Source organism: Corvus kubaryi, unplaced genomic scaffold, assembly GCF_017639235.1.
Source record: "Corvus kubaryi isolate FWS band 111438036 unplaced genomic scaffold, C.kubaryi_AGA036_p1.0 126, whole genome shotgun sequence".
NCBI lineage: Eukaryota > Metazoa > Chordata > Aves > Passeriformes > Corvidae > Corvus > Corvus kubaryi.
The window spans coordinates 2,915,360-2,938,153 of record NW_024580661.1 but is presented as its reverse complement, the minus strand read 5'-3'; the positions used below and the strand labels follow the sequence as shown (position 1 = coordinate 2,938,153).

Below are 22,794 nucleotides of genomic sequence, written 5' to 3'. Positions count from 1 at the left end.
TCAGGGGAGTTGCCTGCATGCAGCACATGACTTTGTCCTCCAGCACGTGGGTTTGGGGGAGCTTGGTCACTGCACAGATCTGTTAAACCCACATCCTGGTGCTGCTTGAGCTTGGAGCCTGAGTTGGGAAGGGCAAGCCAAGCTCTGTATCTTGAATTTGAGTTTGTTTTTTGACCTGTCATTGATGTCTGGAACTGTAAGAGAATCTGCCTGAGCACCTGTCACAAGTTTTGTTCCACTGACACTGGACTGGTGGCTTCTCACTGAACTTACACAGCCATGCTTGTGCCAAAAGCAGTGAGATATTTGAATTTATTTTTCTTTTTACATGTTAATTTGGATGTCTGCTCATCTGTGTGCTTGTTAAATATGAATCTACTGCTTGATTAAAAAGTACATCATAATTGTAAACTGTTCCCCATGGCTTGCTGACTCGTGAATGCTCGGGCTTGAATGTTTTTTTGGGGTGTGCTGAATGATCTTAGCCAATTACTCTGGTTTTGGGAGTGGATTTAACACAGAAAAAAATGTTACATGGAAGACATTTGATTGTTTTGACTGAGCACTTTGAGAATTACCTTGTGCTCAGATAAAAGGCTGTGGATAATTAATTTGTGGAGATGACGTGTCTCTAAAAGAGGGTGGAGGTTTGGAAAGGGATTTTTGCCTGGGTGTTCTGATGCTGTGCATCACCCTTCTGCTGGAAGGAAGGTGGGCTGTGGGAGAGGGTGTTTGAGGTGTTAGTGAGAGCTGACTTTGGGTCAATCACCGTGAACTCTGAGCGATGACAACAGCCCACATTGTGCTTTGTGAAGGAGGTAGATTGATTCATTTTATTTTATTTTTCCTGGAGGTTATCTGTGGTTCCTTGCACTATAGTGTTCCTGGTGGGGAATGACGCCTGGGAATGCTTTGAGCCTTTCCCATAGTGGGGTGAGCTTCCCACAAAGTTCATGGGAAGCAATCAAGCACACAGCTTCTCACCGAGACAGAGGAAAATAAATGGGAGAGTTGGGAACTTTTTAAAGCTCCTGTTCTGCTCTGGGAACCTGAAAATCTGATTGATCAGGGCAGTTGTTATTTTCTCTTAAGATCAGTGGGAGAAATTCCCTTTTCCACGAGCTACAGGCAGCTGAGCACTGTAGTTACAGCTTGTATTCCCTGGGTTAGTGACAAGTAGATGCTCATTTTAATATAAATAAATAACTTTTTTTAACTTTGTTTGCTTGAAGTAAGGTGCAAATAGGTAAATGCTTCTCCCTCCCATCTGTCTTTATATTTCAGAGAGCAACTAACTTAATATCCTTTTTTATTGTTAGTCTATGGTTGTGCTCTCCTCTTATGAGGAATATTCTGAGCTGTTTGATTCTGACTATGAATTTTAAGTGCAGAAAAGAAACCCATAAAAATTAATAAACCACCCTCTGGAACTTTTTCATGGGATTCTTTGAGCAAGATGCTAATAGCTAGTTTATGATAAATGCTGCCCAAGAGAGGCAATCAGAGGGAGAGAGGCAATAAATCACAGGAGCAGGTGAGATGCTGCTGGCAACACCTCCAGCAGCAGTCACCGGGAGCCGCTTTCTCCCCAGATCCTCCCTCTGGTTCAAAGGAAAACCAGATGTTGGTTGTTTGTTCTTCATGTCAGCATCAGTATAATTTTTGCTTTGGGTCCATCTCGACGGGAATGGAAGCAATACCATTTTTGAGGAAATGATATTTCAACCTGGTACCCCATAAGCATAAATGGCTGTTATCTTGCATCAAATGAAGGCCATTAGCATTTTGTCTACTGGTAGTGACTCACCTCTTATTAAATTCCTGGTGCTCTTCAGGTGGTGAAGGCAGAGTTACTGGGAACAATTTTATGTGATCAGTAGAGCTGAACTATTTTTCCCTGGAAACTGTAGGTTTTTTGGTGGTCTATATGATTATTTTTGTCTCTTTTCTTGTGGTTCCTGAGCCAGATACAGGTTAAATTTTCATCTATATTATTAACTGAGTTCATCCCCACTCTGCAATCACATACAATGGTGAGTTCTCTCTCAAAAAACCCAAAACCAGACAAACCAAAAAAGCCCCTAAAACCCAAAAACCTGAGGTGGATGAGGGACATCAGCTGCAGACACAGTGGAGAAGCTATGAGCTAACACTTGCTGGGATATCTCTGTAGGCTTCCAGTCACAGCAACCACCTGGTTGCTCTAAACTTTCCTTGCTCTTGGCAAGCCTAACTGTTCAACGTGATGTGATGTTTTGCCTGCTTGTTTTATTGTTGGTTAACCAGTTTTCTTTCCTTTATCTTGTATATGATGGGATCTCCGCTAGACAGAGGTAACGGTGGGGGACAGTTGTGTAGCTGGACCCTCGTGTGGTGGTGTTTGTCACTGGTTTTTCCTAAAACCATTCCTAAATCCAGCCTTGCTTTCACTATGCCTGTGTGTGCTTGCATGGCCTGGTTTCCATGGAATAACCTCACCCACCCCTACTCTCCTTTGTATTAATTTAATTCTTCTCTGTGTGCGTGTGCCTCCTCCTACTGTGTCCTTAAAGTGGGTCACCAGTGTGGATTCCCTAACAGTTTTATGGATCCTTTTCAGCCTTTGGGGGTTCTGCAGATCAAAGGGACTCGAATTTTTAGCTTAGAAAGATACTGTGAGCTGATAAATGGAAAAGAACTGGAGCAAGAGGGAAATTGAGTTTGGTTTCAGGCCCGGTCCTCCCTGTGAGCTTGCACACACACATGGTTTGCATAACTTCGATCAGACTTTACGTTCATGTCAAATAGTCCTTTCTTGGCTCCTTTCTGCAACAGAGTCTCACTGAAAAACTGTCACCGAAATACAACAATTTCCCTTTTGAATCCTGTATTAAAGTCTGATTTTTTTACCACTAATCTCAAAGATTTTAAGCAAAATGGCCATAGTTTTATTTATGTGTATTTCAGCTGGGCTGAACCAACAGACGAATCCTGTGCAATTCCTTATCCCCCATTTGAGATGGGGAAGCTCCGATCTTTGCAGAACTCTTCTGAACAGAGTCGAAGGCTGGAAAAGGTCCACTGGATATGGATGGAGCTAGTAGGGGTGTGTGCGTCCATGGAATGGCTTGTTGGTGGTAAGGATATGAATAAAGCCTTCCATTTCCCTGTCTGACCTGGTGCTTCTCTCCTCTCTTTGGGGTGTGGCTCGGGTGCACGAACAGAAGTTATCCCAGGAGAGGGAGAAGTTTGCCGATGAGGACAGCATTTTCTATGCGCTCGGAGAATGTGGACTCATTTCTTTTTCCGACTACATCTTCCTCACCACGGTCCTTTCCAGTAAGTACAGCAGGGATTTTCCCTGCAATTCCTGGTTTTTTATGTTTTCAGGGTTCACAAGCAATAGGTTTGCTATTGTTGACATACATTTCCCTAAAAGGCCTTCTTGATTGCCTGCAACTCGAGCTGAGCAATCGCTGTTGCTTCCTCTGGTTAGGCTGAGCTTCCAGTGCTTCGGGAAGACAAGCAGATCCATGGCTTCTGAAGATTTATTTCTCGTTTTGAAATGTGACAATTTTTTTTTTAATCAGTCACTTGACCTGCTGTTGAGATCTGTAAATGGAGACGTGTTCTTGAGCTGTGTTCATGTGATACTCTTGTGTTTGGGTGAACCCTGATCTCCAGCCTTTTGCTGGTTTCACGCCCCTCCAAACTTCCTTTTCCAGCTGTATTTTCACTTGGGTGAGCTCAGGTTTGTGAGTGATGTAATCCAATGAGGAGAGAAGTTAAGCTGTTTACATTTCAACAAGTATCATTAGATACCTTCTGTCTTTTCACCCTGCTGCACTTGACTTGCATTTGTGATATTTCTACGATCTGCTAATCTGTTCCAGCAAAATTGTCTGCACTCCAAGTGCCAGCACTGAAAAGTTTGCTTTGCTGGCAAGAACCAGTGAAACTGAAGCCTTTGATAATGTCAAATGGCATTTCTAGACTTTCTTCACGTGGAAGTCAAGCTCAAAACCTCATTTGCAGACCTTCTCTGACTGCTTGGAAGGTGCTGTGTCATAAACAGGAAATTCAATGGCAGTTTTTCAGCCCCATTAGAAAGTGTGGGGTAAGGGGGAATAAGCCACTGTCCAAATGAACTTGAGACATTTAATTTTCAGATTTAAAAAGAGAAAACTTGGCCATCGAATCTTGTAAGTATCTATTCCATGATGACCTGGTTTGTGGAATTTAAAAACTGGATGCTTGCCAGTTACCGGCAGAGCCCACTGCTGCCTGCGCAGTGCTGTTCAGGAAGTCAGCTGGGTTAATCACTGATGTTTTGTCACAGCAACAGGTGCTTTATTCTGCCCCATGTTCTTGCATGTTGTAACAGGAGACATGAGAGGCAGCTCTTCATTTACTGAGGATCTATTCCTGGGAAGCAGCAATGCTCAAGGTCTTGCTTGTTGTCAGATGGACGTGGCAGGGGCAGAGTTGTGTGTGACCTTCATGTTGTGAAAACAAACAGAGAGGTAAAGCTGGTTCAAGACAGGGAATTTGTTTTATGACTTTAATCTGCCTTTTATTTGACTGAGTCTCAGAACTGGCTCTTAAGATCTTTGCTGTTCCTTTCTTACATTCATCTGGGCTGTGCCAAAATGATCTCACGTATTCACTTGTGTAACGAGGGCTTTTCATCTGAGCCTCCACAGATGACAATGAACTCTCAAACCTCTGGTATCACATTACTGAGTGTGGTTTGGAAGACACTCTTGCCCTTGTTTTTATGGTCGTGCTGGTGGTGAACAACCCCCTAATCAAGTACCCAGGGCACAAAATTAATTTCATGTGCTTCCACAGGCAGCAGTAAGAGAAATTGTTCTTGCTTTGCTTTAACTTTTTTGTTGTAAGAATAAAAGAAAAGGACCACCCTGTGTTGGAGGAGCAGCCAGCCTTGTTTTGGAGGCTGCGAGGGAGGGACAGGGTTTCTTTCTTCTTGTTCTTGGGCTTCTAAGCGTGTCCACAATTACGGGGGAGTTAGATTAATGAGGAGACAGAGCTGGGTGGTGTGTGCTTTGAGGAGCCGTGTGAAGGGTGGGCAAGGCAGGAGCTTTCAAAAAGGAAAATTAGAAAGGGAGGAAAAAAAAAATTCGGGGCTTTGAGGCTGACTTTTAGACATTTGGGGAGTTTGCTGAATGATTACTGCAGATGGAGGAATGTCTCTGGAGCTCCTGTCAAACAGTGATTCCACAGAGGAAGAGTTTGGGTTTCATTTTTAAAGCATTTGCTTTTGCAAAATAAACTCCCAAGCAAACCTTGCCCTGTGGCTAAATAGAAAACTCACTGTTACACTGCACTGGTTTGCTCTCTGACTACTGAACATGACCTTGCAGGAATCCAGTAGTTCCTGAATGGATTCTTTTCCCTAGGAAGTAAATAAACTAGAATAAGGAAGGTAAATCTTAAATGTGACAGTTCAATATTGGTTTTCTCCCTGTGTTGTTTAAATAACCCGAACATTAAGGAGGTATCCGGACAAGGTGGAGCTGTAGATGATACATCAAGTAGGTAAAACCTAATAAATATTAGGAAAGGAAGGTGGCATATTGAGCACTAAGCAGGATAATCAGAAGGGGAGTGGGAGATTGGGTCTGGGGTTGGGGGCCAGGAGGGAGAGTGATGGGGAGAGATCCATCCTGGTCTGGTCTGGCTCACTGGACTCCAAACTGATCAGTGAGAGCTTGGGAAACAAGAAGCCCCGAGGGCTCTGTGTCATTGTGCTCAGCCAGGCTTTGGGAGTGCTTTCCCCAAACTCATGGTTTCAGTTGTCTTTGCAGCTTGACGTGAAGCTCCCTCCAGCTGAGTTCTGTGAAATGGGGAGGGAGAGGAGGGGAGAGGGCTGGGGCTTCATTTCACGTTACTCGCAGGCAGCTGTTTGCACATTGCTCAGAAAACGAGTCTGTCACCGTATCTTATTTACAAGCCATTTCTCACTCCAGCACTGTCTGTTCTCGTCGGTTGCTGTGTTTCTGTGAAAATTTATTTTTAAAACGACTAATAAAATAGCTTTTAGCTGCTTCAGAAAGCCAGCCTTCTGTTAAAGGCGATGAGCGCTGAGGGGCCTTGAGGAAACTCCTTGGTTTCTGTTGCTTCAGCTGCTCCTCGTGTTTTGGGGCAGAGGTAGAAAGATGAGCAAATTCTGATGGAATTTTCCCTGGATCCTTCGAATGTCATGGAAAACAAAGACATGGCTCCCCTGACCAAAAAGGTTTTTGCTTTTGGACTTGGAAAACAAGTGGAGGAAGGAGAAAAAGAGCTTTTCCATTGCCAGTAACTGCAGTTTCCAAGCAAATGGGGTCCATTGTCCAGGCACACTAATTCTGCCTTTGTTAACAGGTACTGAAGGGAGCTGGGCATTAAAAGAATAAATTGGTGTTGTTTGCACAGTTGGACTGTTGCTGTGTCTGGATTTAATCCTCCTGGCAGGAGGGCTGAATAACGTTGGCTGAAGCCACAGTAATTAGCCTTTTGCCAGGGCTCTCATAGCAGACCTGCAGCTCCTTCTCCCATCAGAGCAGGTAACTCTCACTTAGATCCACCTCAATTATGTTTTTTCTGTCTTGTGTGTAGGGAATGAATCCCAAGCCATCTAACTCTGGAAATTATGTTGTGGCCAGGTATTGAGCTCTGTGCATGTCCCCGTGACGGAGGGACATGCTCTCCCACACTGGGATCTCCAGGGTCTCTTTGGACCACGACCGTTCTGAGTATTTATTCCTGGCTGACAGGAAGGTCTTCAGCCCCATCCCTGCCACGAGTGAGATCTGTTACCTCGCCAGTGGTGGTTTAATCCTGCTCTGCCCTCTGCCTCAGGGCTCATTTCTACAAGAAAAGGTTGCTTTGAGTTTATAGGACTATTTTTGTTCATAGTCCTGTTCATGTTAATTTTATCTTCGGCCTTTCAGGACCCTACATGGGTCCATCCCACCCACACTATTTGGTGCAGGGATGTCTCCTTGCCTTTCTGCCAGCCCAGTCACTGCTGGGTGGTATTTCCAGCAGTATCTGAGCAGCATCTTCCCAGGAATATCCCAGCTTCCAAACACAAGCCTGGTTGCTTCCTGGCAGAGGGAGCGCTCTCTGGCTTGGCATCCCACTTGTGCCATGCTGAAGGACAGACGGACAGAAATGGGAATGATTGTTCACAATTGGTAGTTTGGGATGTTCCCTAGTGATCTGAAAACTGGGATTAGGGCATGGGAGGCTCTGTCAGCCTGCATCCTTCACCTGGTCTTCCTCTGTTCATCTCTTCATCCCTTGGGTGTGGGTGGTATGATGGGATGGGGATCCAGGGATGGGGCAGCCACAGCTTCTCTGGGCAACCTGTGCCAGAGCTTCACCGCCCTCACAGGGAAGAATTTCTCCCAATATCCCAAGATTATGCACTTGTGTTACTTCAGAGTTAATGCTGATCCTTCTTTGTGAGAAGAAATAACCCATTTTTCCTTTAGAACTGATGATGTTGTGGCCCAGTTTCTATACTGTGGGCTCAGTTTTTTAGCTGCCTGTTACTTACATTTCTGGATTGATTAACATTAAAAAACCACCAACTTGGTGTGATTTGGATTCATTTTCTGAAATAGTGGCATAATTTGAAAGGAAAATATCTGCAACATTAAGTTTAATGGGTTTTTTTCCCTATATTTACTGCAGCTGAGGCTCAGCCATCTGTATTCTATGGATAGCTGTCTCTGCTTCAGGAGGACTGCGTTAATTTGGGATTGATTCAGGCTGCTGTGGCCTTTGCACATCTATTTTTCTTAATTTCAGGATAAATGGGAAAGAAGCAACCAGAGGATATTTAACTCCAAATGACTGATTTTTCCCAGCTGAATTCTTGATCTTTCTTCCCACACTGGAATTTCTTGGGGAGTTATTAAGCCTTGGGAGTCCATGAGCTGCTTTGTGTTTAAATTCCCACCAAAAGATGAGATATTCCAGTGTTTCCAAAGGGGTAGCCAAAAGTTTTACTTCCTCTAAGTAACATCACCAAAAAATCACCCTGCTTTGGCAAAGAAATTCCCAGCTCTGAGAGAACGAAGCAGCAGGTATTCTCCAAAAGCGTGTTAAAACTGTACTTTTCCTAGAATGCAGTTCCTCTGCTGGAGATCAGAGGGGAAGATGTGCTGAGAGGTGTCTCCAAGGGTGGAATGTTGAGATTTTAGGAAAGAGGAGATCACAACTGAGCACAAAACCAGGGAAATGTGGCCTCTCTCACCAGCGAGCTTTTAATGTCTTTCAGAGTGCATTGCTTCTGCTGAGAGTACAGGGCAGTAAAGAGCAATTGAGTGCTGCAAATTGGTCCATTGAATAATTGAAAATAGTTTAAAATGGCATAATTGGCTTAAAGATGCCTGATCAACTGGTCTCATCCCTCAGAGCTTCCCGGGGGCTTTACCCTGATGGATCCGAGTGGGTTTTTTCCATGTGGTCAGTGCTGCTGCTTGCTATCTGTTGTGTGGTGGAGGTCACTCATCCCTCTAACATTCCTGTGTTTGGCTTCTGCTTTTCTTGCTCTCTTTCTGTCCCCAAATATTTGATTGGAACAAATGAATAAAAAAAAATGTTAATTGCCCTTTGCACTAATTCATGGGTTAGTTGAAAAAGCAACTTAGTGTGGAGAGCTGGTGGGATTATGGATCCAAAGGATCACTTCAACCTGATCTTTCCATATATCTCCAAGCTAGGAATTCACTGATAGTGGTGTGGGCTCCAGTACCATGTTTTCACTCATGTTGGCCTAATGGAAGGTGTCCCTGTCCATGGCAGGGGTTGGAAATAGGTGATTTCTGAGGTCCCTGTGAACCCAAACCATTCCATGCTTCCATGTTAATGATTTGGAGGATCCTCGTGAAGGTCTAAAGATAGAAATAAAGCTAAAAAAGAAGCTGCAGTTGCCCTGACCAGTTTCTGCCTTGTTGCCCAAGGGATATCAGTCGCAATGAAATAGTCTTGATTTTTAATAATGTCAGAAAGGATGGTGAGGAGACAGCTCACACAATCAGAGAGAGCTGAGAATGCAGCAGAGCACTTGGGGAAAATCCACAGGTGGTTTTCCCCCATCAGGACAGGCATCATGCCCTATGAATACCAAACAGCCCTTTAAATGGCTTTGGAAACCACTGCAGGAGGAATGTTGGGTTTGCTTGGAGGCATCTTAATTAAGGAGGCAGCGGGGAAATTTAGAGACGCTGCAGTTGGGAATGGTAAAATTGGGGGGCAAAACAAAAGAGCGGGGGAAAGGCTGCATTTAGCTGGGCAGTCTGGTGTCTGCTGCTTTTATGGCCTGTAAGTTTGAAGGATATAAGTGCAGGAAGAGGAAGGGAAATGGAGGCTGTGCAGGCTGATGTAATGGGCAAGGTGGGCACAGTGAGACTGGCTGCTGTCGGGGCAACTCTTCCCACATAAATCCTGGTCAGCCGAGGGGAAAGGCAGAAATCATCTCACCCAGGCCCCATAAATCCAGTCCTGGACATCAGGGATGTAAATCTCTAATGACCATTCCTTCCTGAGCAGGAGTGGGATGAGCTAATTGTCTTCAGTGCCCTCTGGTTCCCCTGGCTCAGGGTCACGCTGTTTGGATTGAAGTGTCATTACAGGTAATTGGAGCTGGATATGTAGATCAAAGGGAGAAACCAGCCATGGCATTATTAGCTGAAGGAATGAAGTAATTGAATTTGCCAATTTAAAGCCACCCTTCCCTGTCCTTAGAAAATCTGACCCTGCAGATTTTTGATGCTGAACTGCTCATTTTAATTTTGGAGGTGGTGTTCTCCTCTGGGGCTTTGATACACTGCTCCTGGAAATGTGTATTTAGAGATGGAAAAGGAGAGAAATGGCCCTTGTGAGGGACAAGTGAGTATCTGGCTCTGTTCACCATGTGTCTGTAGAAATGGGATGTGGTATTATATATTTCCTTTAAAAAAGGAGGGAAAAAACCCTGAACCTATGACAGTTTTTCACAAGGAGTAACAGATTTTCCAGTCTTTAAGTAAATATCATGTACCCTGGCAGAGACAATGGGGTAAGAAAGATGTGTTGTCTGCTCTTTATCTAGAACCTTGTAACTAAATGAGAGTTTTGTCTGTTCCTCCTCTTCTTCCTAGAGGAAACATCTTTCCACGAAGTGCCAGATTTTGGGGCTAATAATAAGAAATTTCCTCCAGGCTTTCGTGCAGCACTTGCAATTAAGGAGAATAAAATTGCACGTGTTACTGAAATATTAAGGGGGGAGTTGGAAGCTTGTTGCTCTTCAAGAAAATGGTAAATTAATCACTGGAGATGCTGGATGGAACAGAGGAGGCTTAATCCCTTAAATTAGATGTATCATTGGGGAGATTATGAAAGTAGTGCTGGGGACTGGCTGTCCCCAGGTCAATTAACGCTGAGTTAACAAGGGACAGCGAGTGAAGGTCTCCCCATCCCAGCAGGCAGGAGGGAGGGGCTGTGTGGAGGCACAGCAGGGATGTGGGTGGAAGGGGGGATGACCCACCACGTGCTGCTGGCCGTGCCTGTGGTCACAGGAGACATTGCTCCTGCACGTGGTGTCTGGAATTCCAAGCCCGAGTAAGTGGCAGGGGGAAATTGGAAGTGCGGGGATGATAAAAGCAGGACCACGTGTGCTATCAGGCAGGCAGTGACAGGCTGTCCCTGCATCAGCCCCAATGCCCTTATTCATCTATTTTGGGCACAAAGTGTTTGGGAAAAGGGGTCTCATTGACCTGTCTGCTGAATCCTTTCCAGATAAAGTGCTAATAGTTATTACAGCAAGGGGAAAACACAGTGTAGAAGTTTTGAACTGGAGCTGTGACTAACATCCAAAATCCAGTTCAGTTAATTCCATATTAATTTCCTTTTGTCTGAGTGACTCCTCTTTGTCTCCCCCCTCCCGCCCCCATTTGGGAAGCGCCTTCCCACAGACTCATTACTCTTTGAGCATCCACAAGAAATATTAGAAGTTGATTGCACAGATGAGGTTACAGAGGGCTGAACCTCACCAGTGATCCACACTGGATTTGGGTGGGAAATGAAAAAAGGAGCTACATTTTAACTGATCATTTAGGACGACAGCCTTCACATTAGTTATAGCCCAGAGGATTCCCTAGAAATCCCAGCAAACACCATAATTCCTGTAGGAGGTGTGTATTTAAAAGTAGCAGAGCATGATAAATCCTCCTATATTAACTTAATTTGGGAAAAAATTGTGGCACTGCATTGTAGCTTCAAACGGTCATGGGTTACAGAGCCCAAAATGGAAATGTACTGAAATTCTGTGGTGGGATGCAGGGAAAAGAGCATGGTTGGCTGGGAAGTGATGCTTTTGCAGAGTTCTGACTAAATAAACCATGACAGCACAGACTAAATGCAATGGAAAATGAGGTACGGCAGCATCTCAGCTCGTGAGCTCCCGCCCACGCCTTATCTCAGTGTCATGACTGGGCTGAGACAAGGGTGGTCATGATTTGTTTAAATTTGTACAGTGAGGCAAGAGCTGAGAGCTGCCCAAATTCCAGGTCTGCTCCTCATCCATGGGAAGCACAGAGAGTGCAGTGCCTGAGGAACATCCTCTGGCCAAACCGGTGTTCGACTGTATGGAACGGGCTGGAGCTCTTGCTGCAGCATCATTTTCTGTTAACTGTCATTAGAAATATCAGATGGCATCTTGCTTTCCAGCTTTTTCCACCTGTAAATAGAATAAATGTTCTAGAAATATCTCCTCCTCTCAACTCCTTGTTAGGTCTTACCAAGACCTTTGGTAAAAGGAGCACCGTGAAGCTCATAGCTAGAGGCTCCTAAGAGATGCATTTCCTTGCTAAAATTGCAAGAATTAGACAAATTACTTTTGGATAAAGTCATTCAGAACTTGTGCCTTTTTTTTAATTGAGCTTTTGTATCTTTGTTAACTGGTTTTTGTGTTTTGTTGTTGTTTCTTTTATATAGCTCCCCAGAGGAATTTTGAAATCGCCTTCAAGATGTTTGATCTGAACGGTGATGGCGAGGTGGACATGGAGGAGTTTGAGCAGGCAAGTTGAACAATCAGTGCTGTGGCATCGTAGCCATAAGCACAGCATTCCTCTGTGATGTTACTGCCTTTTATGTTAGTGCTTAGTGCTGGTTTACACCTTTCCCTTCTGTGTTCTGCTGTGTTGCTTCAGTGCCTGCTGTTTGTTTCTTTAAACTGAGTATTTCAAGACAAAGTTTTTCATTCAACCAGAGCAACCATCAGTACAAACTCAGGTTTCCTGTGATTTTGTCACCAATGTTCAAGGCCAGGCTGGGTGGGGCTTGGAGCAACCTGGTCTAGTGGAAGGTGTCTCTGCCTATGGCAGGGGGTGGAACTGGATGAGCTTTAAGGTCCCTTCCAACCCAGACCGTTCTATGATTCTGTAACATTCCCTTACAAAAAGTCACCTTCAAAGTAGGCAAAGAACTTTTTTTCACTCTACTGATATAGTGGGATTTTGAGCCTACTTCCTTCACAGCTTCTACTGCATTCCTTAATTTTATTTGTCTTCAGAGAATAGCCAAGGTAAGTCTGCTTCAGAGGAGAATTTATCCACTTATTCTAGTGTAATCCAAAAACGTGTTATTGAGAGCATATTTTCATTAGTCCTCTACTTCTTACAAGGCTTCATCAACAGGAACTTTGCTGAGGGTTTTTTAATGAGTTCAGCCTTCATGTCTGATACTGGTGAGCTCCGCCTATTAGCTGTGATTTGTGGTTGTGTCTGACTAAGAATAGATTGAAGGCTCGAGCTGTCAGTGGGGAAAAGATTTGCCCTCCCCAGGCAGAAGAGTGTGATTTTTCTTGTCTATTTCTAGCCTTAAGATATTGGGAACTTATAAACATCCTGAAATCACATCCTGAATCACCTGTGTGTGCTATTCATTAAAGGAAATTTAAATGCACTTACAAAGTGATACCTGAGAACAAAGCAGCTCTGGAGAATCGAGGGACAGATTCTTACTCATCAGTTGGCTCAATGAGTAATTAACTGCAGAAGAGTCTCTGCAAGGTCGTGCTTGGGGCACTTGCTATAAGTGGGAAGAACTATTGGCAAAGGAGGTCTGTTGAATTACCCTCCCCTTCTAATCTTTTGCTGTCATCCTCCTTAAATTATTATCTGTATGTATGATGTCATCATCACGAGCTTGCTCCAGAGCCATGGAATATATCTGGGTAAGTACAGGGTTTTAGATGCACACTTTGGACTATGAGGAGACTGGAGTGTGTTTATCTGCAGTCTGGTATCACTTCACTTGACAGCTTGAAATGTAAACGTGGGGTTTTGTTCATTTTCCTTCCTTTCCTTCCTTTCCCCAAGTAAAAATTGCTGTTCTTCCTTCTATCTGCATAGTGCATGGAGATAGCACTCCACTGCAGCTATGTGATCATATTGAACAGTCCAAAAGGTGATTTATGGTAGTTGTAATGTTCTAGAATGAAATCAGTTATGGAGATAGATGAATTTAAAAAGAGCAGAGAATGATTAACCTCCTACTAAAAATGCAGTGATGCCAAGGTGCTAACACAGGTGTCATGTTTGGCTTTTTTATTAGAGCCGTGTAAAATGAAAAAGGAACATTTCTACAGGATGAATGTTTCCTAATCACTGTGAAGATGAAGGTACAAAATTGAATAAATGATTTGAAGTCATCCAGTAGGCCAGGGAAAGTTATACATGCATTAAGTCACTTAAAAGCCCTTAGGAAGGGGACGGTATTTTTGTTAAGCTGGTTACATGCGTCAGTGCCTGTATAGAAAGGAATAAAGTTCCTGGTTAGCATCAGAATATTTGGGTGAAGGCTGATCTTCCAGAGCCTGAGAGTCACAGGATGAAGGAGATGTTTTGGAAAATGAGAAGATACCTGTGAAGATACTGAATTGCTGCAAGAACAAGCAGAGCTCCAGTGGGAGGCACATACATCCCGTTATGCACACATGTAACATTACAAACAATTGTTTAGATGAAAAATCCTCTTTTTCACTCCTTATGGAAATGCCTCAGGAGGAGCATGAAGGATGGCAGGGTTTGCAGCTCTGTCTTGTAAATCTTACCTGGCAGGAGCAGCTGGAACTGGCCCTCTCAGAGGATTATGCAGCAGTTTAAAAGAGCAACATCATTTTGGGGAGAATGGGTGGCATAAGAAGGGGAAGAAAAGGATTATCAGGGAAGCATCATTCCATCCCTGCTGGCTGTGAGCATGTGAGAATGAACTTCCTACCCCTCCCTCACACATGGTCTTTGGAGGCAGCCAACAGCAGGTCTCTCTTCTCACTGATATTTGAAAACCTCATCAGGAAAGAAAATTACTTCAGTAATTTAGCTAATATGTGACTAAGTTGGAGGCTTTAACTACCTAATTAAAAAATACTGAATTTATTCAGGCCTTGCTGAAGACTTTCAGGTTTTTTATCCAGTTGGGGCAGGTGGTTAGTGCTTAGTCCTGAATAATGTGGTGCCTGCATCAGTATTGTCTTCAATTCTTCATCCCTTGGCATGTAAATTGTTAGTTTGCTCTTCTATTTTTAAATAAAAGCTGGCTGAAAAGTAGTGAACTTGCAGGCAGTGTTACTGGTGATTTCTCTTTGAGTCTTTAACTATTTTAATTGATTTTTCCCCCTCATTTGGTACAAAAGATGAAACATCACAAACAGTCTGAAATAGGAGCAAAAAACAGCGGAGCATCTCAGGGTTCCACATCCTTGTACAATTGATGAGGTGTGTGTGAGGGCAGCTCCTTGCAGTGGTGCCTGCCTTTCTGGGCATTAAAAGGATTACCCAAAACAGGGACTGGTTAAATCATTTTGGCTCTAGTGCCCCCAGGTGGATTTTCAATCTGTCTGACACTTGTTAGAGATGGGAGAGGAGGAGAGAGCCATAGGATTCCATATAAATAACACCCAGGAAAAGCTGCTCTGTGGAGCAGTCAGCAGTGTGGTAAACACTCGTGTAGGAACAAGGGCAGTTTTCCAAGCTGGACATAAATTGCCTTGCTTCAGACAGTTTATAAATATTTGTCTCCAAAATGTGCTGCATGCAGAGCTCACAGTTAACAGAGGAGCACAAAGCAAACTAAGGAGCTGCTGTTTACAGTGCAAATATAAGAGAATTCCTGGATGGTTTGGGTTGGAAGGGACCTTAAAGATCATCTCCTTCCAACCCCCTGCCATGGGGAAGGACACCTTCCACTATCCCAGGTGGCTCCAAGTTCTGTCCAGCTTGTCCTTGAACACTTCCAGGGATGGGGCAGCCACAGCTGCTCTGGGCACCCTGTGCTGTGGCCTCACCACCCACACAGAGAAGAATTTCCTCTATATATCTAGTCTAAAGCTCCTTTCTTGCAGTGTGAAGCCATTACCCCTTGTAAATAGTCTCTCTCCATATTTCTTGCAGGCTCCCTTCTGGCACTGAATGCCACAATTAGGTCACCTCACACCCTTCCTCACATCATGGGGACCAAAAAGCCTCACAACCTCTTTTCTGTACTTTTTTCCTCTTGATTTTCCTTGTGGCAGAAGAACAGCCAGCAGTCTCTGGCTCAGATGCAGGATTTCCAGCAAGGTGAACCCAGCAGCAACAGCACAGCATTTTCCTCCAGAGCATCCCCTTTGGGGCTGTTCCAGCACTCACTCTCTCATTAGGAAAAAGTTGAACATGCTGAATACCTCAGTGAGGAGGTTCTGGCGTCCTTGTGACAGCTGGAGCTCTTGGCAGCTGCTTTTCTGCCTCCCTTCCAACTTTTGTCAGCAGGGGGAAGAGGCTGATGGCAAAGCAGCGGTGTTTGCTGGAGCTTTGGGAAGCCTCTGTTGTCAGGTGGCTTTTTTCCCCCCTCCTTTTTCAAACTTGTTGTCCTTAATATGAATCCTTTTGCTGCCTTGTTGGAAGAGATCAGTTACTACACAGAGAATAAGCTTGGCTTCTCATATCCCGGCAATAATCACTCAGATCAACTTGGATAGTTCAGTGAGGTATTTGAGGGTGGAGAGAGGAGATGACTGCATTTCGCTTGGCTGCCCCCTTCAATTTGCACAGAACCCTTAAAATAACACATTCTTGGATTTTCAGGCTGTCACATCCTTCAAGGTCAACTTTTTGGCATCTTTTGTGGGGGAGGGAAGTTTTTTTGAAGAGACTTTTGTGCTGGGTGGGACAGCCCCAGGGATGGAGGAACTTCCAGCTGTGACAGAGAGCAGCAGGCAGCAAGGAGAGGGTGCCCTTGGGTTGGAAACCCCAGGATTTGTGCACAAGTGGGAAGGAAATGTGTTGTGAGCTAACTGGGGTTGGTGTGAGCTTACAGGGATGGGCTGTAAAGGAGTGGAAGCTCTAAAACATTCAAGGAGTTTTTTCTTCCCCACGATTGGTGCAGCTTTCTCACCTCCTGGGGTTTTGCTGGAAAGAAGCTGCTCTGCTGACCAGGGGTAGGATCAGCACTAGAATGTTTATCTGCAGACTGGGTGAATTGTTTCCCTAAACTCATTTTAAGCACTTGATTCTCTTCTTTCTTTAAAGTGGACTGAAAAAAACAAACCCTGGGTTGGCCAGAGATGTTGTGGACTCCTCATCCTTGGAGGTGTTCAAGGCCAGGCTGGACAGGGCTTGGAGCAACCTGGTCTAGTGGAAAGTGTCCCTGCCTATGGAAGGGTTTTGGAACCTAGACGGTCTTTAAGGTCACTTCCAGCCCGAATCATTCTTTGATTCTCCTAAGTTCAGCCAAATTTTTGAATTGTTGTGTCTTTTGAGAATTGTTTTAGGAGGAAAAGAAAGGAGGATGCCACAGCTGAGCATGGAGTACTTCATCCTGGTACTTGGCTGGTATGGTTTTGATTGTGACGTTGCCCGTGTTGTTTTTAGGTGCAGAGCATCATCCGTTCCCAAACCAGCATGGGCATGCGCCACCGGGACCGCTCCACCACCGGCAACACCCTCAAAACCGGCTTCAACTCCGCCCTCACCACCTACTTCTTCGGGGCTGACCTGAAGGGCAAGCTGACCATCTCGCACTTCCTGGACTTCCAGCGCAAGCTGCAGCACGACATTCTGAAGCTCGAGGTTTGGGGTGGTTTTCTTGCACAGGGGAGGGCAGTGCAGCACTGGCTGTGCTGCAGGAGGGGGCACGAGCCTGGGAAGGGTACAGGGGGAATTCCTCCAGCTGTGACTCACAGATCCAACCTCTTAAATTCATGATGAGCGTTTCAGTGCCTGGGGCACTCCCCAAGGAACATCTCCAGCTCTTGTGGAGTTGGAGCAGCCAGCACATCCCGGGTGTGTGTCCCTCTAGATGCCTGGCTGTTGCCTTGGCACTGCTGATGGAGATGGTTGAGATGATTGAAGGAAAAAACAACAGCAGTTGTGAGTGGCCTGTTGCAACCTTGCTGAGGAAGGTTTGTCTCAGTCCTAATCAGTGAGCTGTGCCCTGAAGAACCAGGTTTTATAGCATCCCCAAAACTCTTCATCTCTGCTTTTGTCCCCACCTTTTCTGTTTGCTTCATTGTTCTGAATGTTTCTGCTGGGTAAGTGTTCAAGCCTTGTTTGAATCCTGCTAAATAGGTGGTCTCCATTATGTGACATCTGTTGTTCAGTCCTGGATTAACATGTTTTATAAGAGATGTTGTTCATCTCTTCTGAATTTAGTCTCCTTTTTAATTTGCATTACCCTGAGTTTTAACAACAGCGCTCAGCCTCCTGCTCCTAGTCACATGACCTAAATTTAAGCATCACCCTTCAAAATTTGGCTCTTTTGTGTAACATCAGTACAAGGATAGCAACAGGGGACTTGTTGGTCTGTGTCTCAGCTCCCAAGTAGAGCTGATTCAGTTGGAAATGGTGCCCATCAGTGCATCAGGCTCCAGGGTTCAACCTGGCTTGAGCAAAGCCAGGCTTTTATTTGCATTGGAAATCGGGATTTGTGTACAAAATCCCCCCAACCTATTAAGAGAAGGGTATTCAGAGCTCTGTCGCTGCAGTCTGGTGTATTATTGCTCACATGCTCAGGTTGTGTGATCAGCATTTTATTAAGTTCTTATCAAGTCAGTCATTTCAATTTTAAACTAAATTTATTCCCTTTTTTACTTGGAGTTTACAAATCCAAGTAAGAAACTGACCCAAGGACTGCTTATTTTATTTTTGTGAAGGCAGCTGCCCCGGTCACTGCCTTCATTTCATGGTCATTAAAGCAGGTGGTGTGGCCCTGCCTTTGCAGGGGGAATAGGCTGCTTGAAGACAATGTTCTTTGTGAACTGGGTCAGTTCCTCAGTGCCTCTGCAAATTGAAACGAGTAAAATACTTTTTAAGGTGAAGAAACATAAGCTGTAACTTGAATGTAAAGGTAACAGAGATAATTCTATCCTCTGGCTTTCCACTGCCATATTCACTCCAGGGGCGGGCACTGAAGTGTCCCTGACCCTGTGCTCCCTCCATGGGTCCCCACTTCCTTCATTAAGAAGCAATGGTTTTTTTTTTTTTTTCAGTTTCATGGTACTTACTCTTCTTTTCCTCCTGTGACAATTTAGTTTTTAATGATTTCAATCAACTGTGTGTCTTCCTGGCTAATAGTAGTTGCTTTTCTAACAGGTTAGTTATTAACTGGGGGACAGTAAAAGATATTTATGTCTGGGTAAGTTATTGAATATCATAAAGGCATCGTTACTGACTCCCTGCCAGCACCCTTGAGCACAGCACCAGGCTGTGCTTGGCATTCCTGATACTCATTTCCACCGAAACATTGATGGGTCTGTTCTGCCAAACTTAACTTTTCCCTGAGTTCATGGTCCTAAAGCCCTGATTTTCGTGTTCGTAGCTCTCATTGATTTAGGCAAAACAGGCCTATTTCTGTCCTCAGCGTTGGCTTCTCTCCTCTTCAGCTTTTGTCTCTTTTGACATGATCTCCCACCTTTTCTCCCTGCTTCACATTTGATGTGTTTGTTCACAGTTAAGGAGCTTTTTGTAGGAGTGTCTGGTGGGTTTGTGTTGTTCCTTTCCCATGGAGTGCCCTAATGAACTCAGCTGCTTAAAAAATGTGCTAATTGGTGAGGAGATGTCTCTTGAGAAGAGAAGGTTTACCCTGACCCATGTGAATCAGGAAGACGTGAAAAGTGGTGCTCAGCTGAAACCTTGTTCCCTCATCTACTCGTCCTTTGCTGGCTCAGTAAAACTGGAGCATGGTCTGAAGCTGGGATGTTGATTTGAAACCCAGTTTTTGTTCATGTTCAGAGCTCCAGGGAAGTCCTTGGGGAAATGCAGGTCTGAAAATCTCCTGGGGCAGCTTGCAGCCCCTGAGTGACCCAGAGCCTCTGTTCTCAAACTGGGATGCTGGCTTTGTCTCTTCCAAAAGAAATCTACTTTAAGAAAAACCTTTTTTAAAAGCTGTTTTCCTTTCAGCCCAGGATCCAGGCATTTCTGCAGTTCATACACTTGAGAGCTGTTTTCTGCTGACTGAAGGGGGAACAATAGTTTCTGACTATCTGAACCCACTTTATCTTTCCTCTTACTGATTTTGGTTCTTTTTTTTTTTTTGGTCAAAATATCCATGCATATTTCTTGCTAAGATTCAGCAGAAACTCTCACAGAGGAATTAAATCAGGCAAAGCCCTAAGCATTTCAAGATTCCTAATGGCTGAAGTGCTGACAGCAGGTTTAAGTAACCATGGCCTGGTGTTTTCTTCTCTTCTGCTTGTTTTCTTTTTTGATGCAAGTATATTTTCAGTCATTTTATGGAGACTCAGCAGTCAACTCAGTTGCAGGAAGGAAAGGATGAGGAAAGTAACCACAACCAGAGGTAGAGGAGAAGCTTTTAATGCCTTATGACAACTCTTTGGGGTTTGGCTACTTGGAGGAAGCTGTGGTCAGTTTTTTGGGTTATGGGGTGGCCCTGCTTAGCTAAGGCTGAGCCCCAGGAACCAGCCCAGCAAAAGGTCCTCACCTTTTCCTTGCTGCGTTCCCACTGCCTTGCCTTCATGCCTACAGCCGGAGTGGCTTATCTTGACAAACAGTGACAAGTTTGTCTGGCCAGGCTCTGCAGCTGTGTCCCCTTGGGACAGGTGGTGTCGGGCTCTTTTTTTGGTTTGGAGAGGAAGATCTCTGTGAGTCTGGAAGATGAATAGGACTTGACATCATCGTTTATGCAATTTCTGCTTGTTAGTGCCTGTCCCAGATATTCCTGTGTCCTTGGTGGACCAAAAGAGTCCCAGCCAGCCTGTGGGGCTCTTCCAGCCTAAATATTTTAGGATTCTGGAAGTGCCTTTAGAAGAGATGTGTGAGCCCTTTTGTTCTCCATGCCTTTGTCACCCCTGCAAGGCAACCCACAACCTGCTGATAGCACTGATTTAATCTCCATATTTTGTCATCTTACCCAGGGATTAAGGGTGCCCCAATGTCCCTCCCAAGAAAAATGTCTTCCAGGCAAAGTAAAATGGGATTCTGTAAGAATATGGCAAAGGTACATCATTGCTGTCATATGGAAAATTCCTTATTTTCTGTGTCTGTTCTGAGATGTGGGAGTAACTTCTTTATCCTGGAAGTTCCTGTTTTCATGGTCAATGCCAATACAGTTGCTGCCTGGTTTGGTTTTTATGAAGAAGGGGTGATGGATGCTCTTCCATCTGTACACACTTGATTAGGATAGTCCTGGATCCTTTGGGATCTCAGGCCTGTCTTAACAAATACTCTGCTTTCAGAAGGCATTTCTGATGCTGCTCAGTTGGGTTCTAGGGTAATCACTTGAGTCTGCAATTGCCATTCTCTTCTGAGTCCCGTTGTTGGGGTAGTTGGTATCTGAGTAATCCTGTACCAGGTGTTAAAAATTGCTCTGTTGTTACCAGCTTACTCAAGATTTTTTGGGATTCTGCCTTGTTTTTATATGGGCTGGCAGAGCAATACAGGTTTTCAGTGATTTGTTAACATAGGCAACAAAGTTTGCAGTAATGAGTCACATTTCTTTGTTTCTGCTGCAGTCATTTAGGGGAAAAATGAGTAACTTAAATAAATTGTTTTGAGTAGCCTGAAAAATGAGGTCTGACAGTGTCAGATTAGCTGAGCTTTGTAAGGAAGGACCCAAAACGCTGACTTTTTAGAGGTCAATTTGCTATTGAACTTATACAAGACATTTTTATTTTTATTTTAAGTCACCTTTATGACAGTCTCTGTCATGATTAGCTGTGTTGTCTCTCAAAGTTGTCCTTTACCTGCTGATCCTCTCACTTCAGCCTCACCACTGACATGGCCCCTGTGGGAACAATGATGGGGAATGTAACATTTTCTCTTCTTCCTTACAAATTCTGCCTTTTCAGCAGTCCTGTAATGGATTTTGTATACTTACATAGCTTTGTCAGTTCTACACCTAGTTCTGTACCTGTATCCTCTATAACTCCTGCTTTAGTCCCAGACTTGCTTTCTCTTCCTTCACATGATCCTTACATCTGAAAAGCCAAACCAGCACTGGTGGAATTGCCTCTTCAGTGGGGCAGTTAATGACAGACAGAAAAGTTGTTTGGGTTCTTTGTTAGTGATTTCCTGACCTGGCTGCAGGGGAAGGAGAGGAGGATGGGCCGATGGCTAAATACAGAAAGCCTGAAGCGTGCCCGTGAGTCCTCTGTTTATCCCAGAGGATGAGTGATGTGTCTGTGTCACTGTTGTCATGCCCTGACTAGATAAAACGTATGTTGATAACCAATAACCTTTAAACAGCTCTGGAGGAAAAGAGGATCTGGATATGGAGGATTTTGCCCTCCAGAAGTACTTGCTGAAGTCAGAGATGGACAAAGCCACGATGCATTTGGTGCCAAGGAGAGGGGAGTTACCAGGAGACCCCACAGACCTGCATATTCCTTCTTCTGCATTTCATGTGTTAGAAGTTTAGGGAACAGAAATGAGGCTGATGTCCCTGCCTTTGGTGGATAGCCATAGAAGTGTGGTGGGTGACAGAATTTTCTGACATCTCCAGTTAAAAGTGGGATCATTCAACTGCTGTGAATAGTTTCATATCAGGGAACTCTGTAGTTAGTTAAGGAGGCACAGTCCAGCATATACATATGTAATCTGGGAATTTCTAGGCAGGCAGTGGAAGTGATCTGGACAGCTCATCCTGGTTTTGATGGCATTCAGAGCTGGGAGCCTGCTTTTGTCTTGGCATGTGAGTGGAGAGGGTCACGTGAGGCTTTCAGGTTGACTGCACTATCTCAGGTTTGGGGAAAAGCTGGCATTCAGTTCTTGTCCAGTGTCAGCCAAAGACTTGGGAAGAATTCAGAGTGGAACATTATTACGGAAAAAAAAATCTGAGAATAGGGATAAGTTATGAGGCCATGGCGCGTGCAGCTTAAAGGAAAGACAGAAGGGAGATGTAACTGTCTGAGTAAACACGAGGAGTCACCATAAAGGAGTCTGAGACAAGTTATTTTCATCAATCAGGAACAGCAGAGCAGGTAATGAAATGCCTAAGTGTGCACCAGGGAAAGTTTAGCTGAAATCCAAGGCAGGTTGAATTCCAGTCCCTTCTTCCATTAAGCAGGGGGAGTGCTGGTGGGTGGAGGTTCGCTGTCACGGGTGAGTTACCGAAAGCTGGGCTTCTGGCCTCAGTCAGAAGATGCCACAAATGCTGTTCCTAAGTGATTCCTCCCTAATCCAAGGGAGGAAATTTGCACCAGAGAAATCAAACCTTCCCAGTGCCTCACTCTGAAAGGCAGAGGAAGAGTCTTTGGGGTGGTTTGGGGGGCCCCAGGATTATAAGAGCATATCAAGCATCTGCATGTCAGCTGTGAAATCACAG

The 22,794-nt window shown here is 44.5% G+C and overlaps 1 protein-coding gene across 6 annotated transcripts in view; it reads left to right on the top strand.

Moving 5' to 3' along the window:
* The window catches only part of MICU1 (mitochondrial calcium uptake 1), a 73,666-nt gene that overhangs the window by 31,445 nt on the left and 19,427 nt on the right, over positions 1 to 22,794 (top strand). For 2 of the 6 annotated variants that reach the window (XM_042022546.1, XM_042022527.1), the window contains 4 exons: positions 2,328 to 2,333; positions 3,204 to 3,318; positions 11,971 to 12,053; positions 16,887 to 17,084. In XM_042022546.1, the coding sequence (XP_041878480.1) occupies positions 2,328 to 2,333; positions 3,204 to 3,318; positions 11,971 to 12,053; positions 16,887 to 17,084 (402 nt within the window). Of the gene's footprint in view, positions 1 to 1,967; positions 2,034 to 2,327; positions 2,334 to 3,203; positions 3,319 to 11,970; positions 12,054 to 16,886; positions 17,085 to 22,794 lie in introns of all 6 variants that reach the window. The other 4 variants (XM_042022551.1, XM_042022537.1, XM_042022518.1 and 1 more) reach the window with 3 other exon arrangements.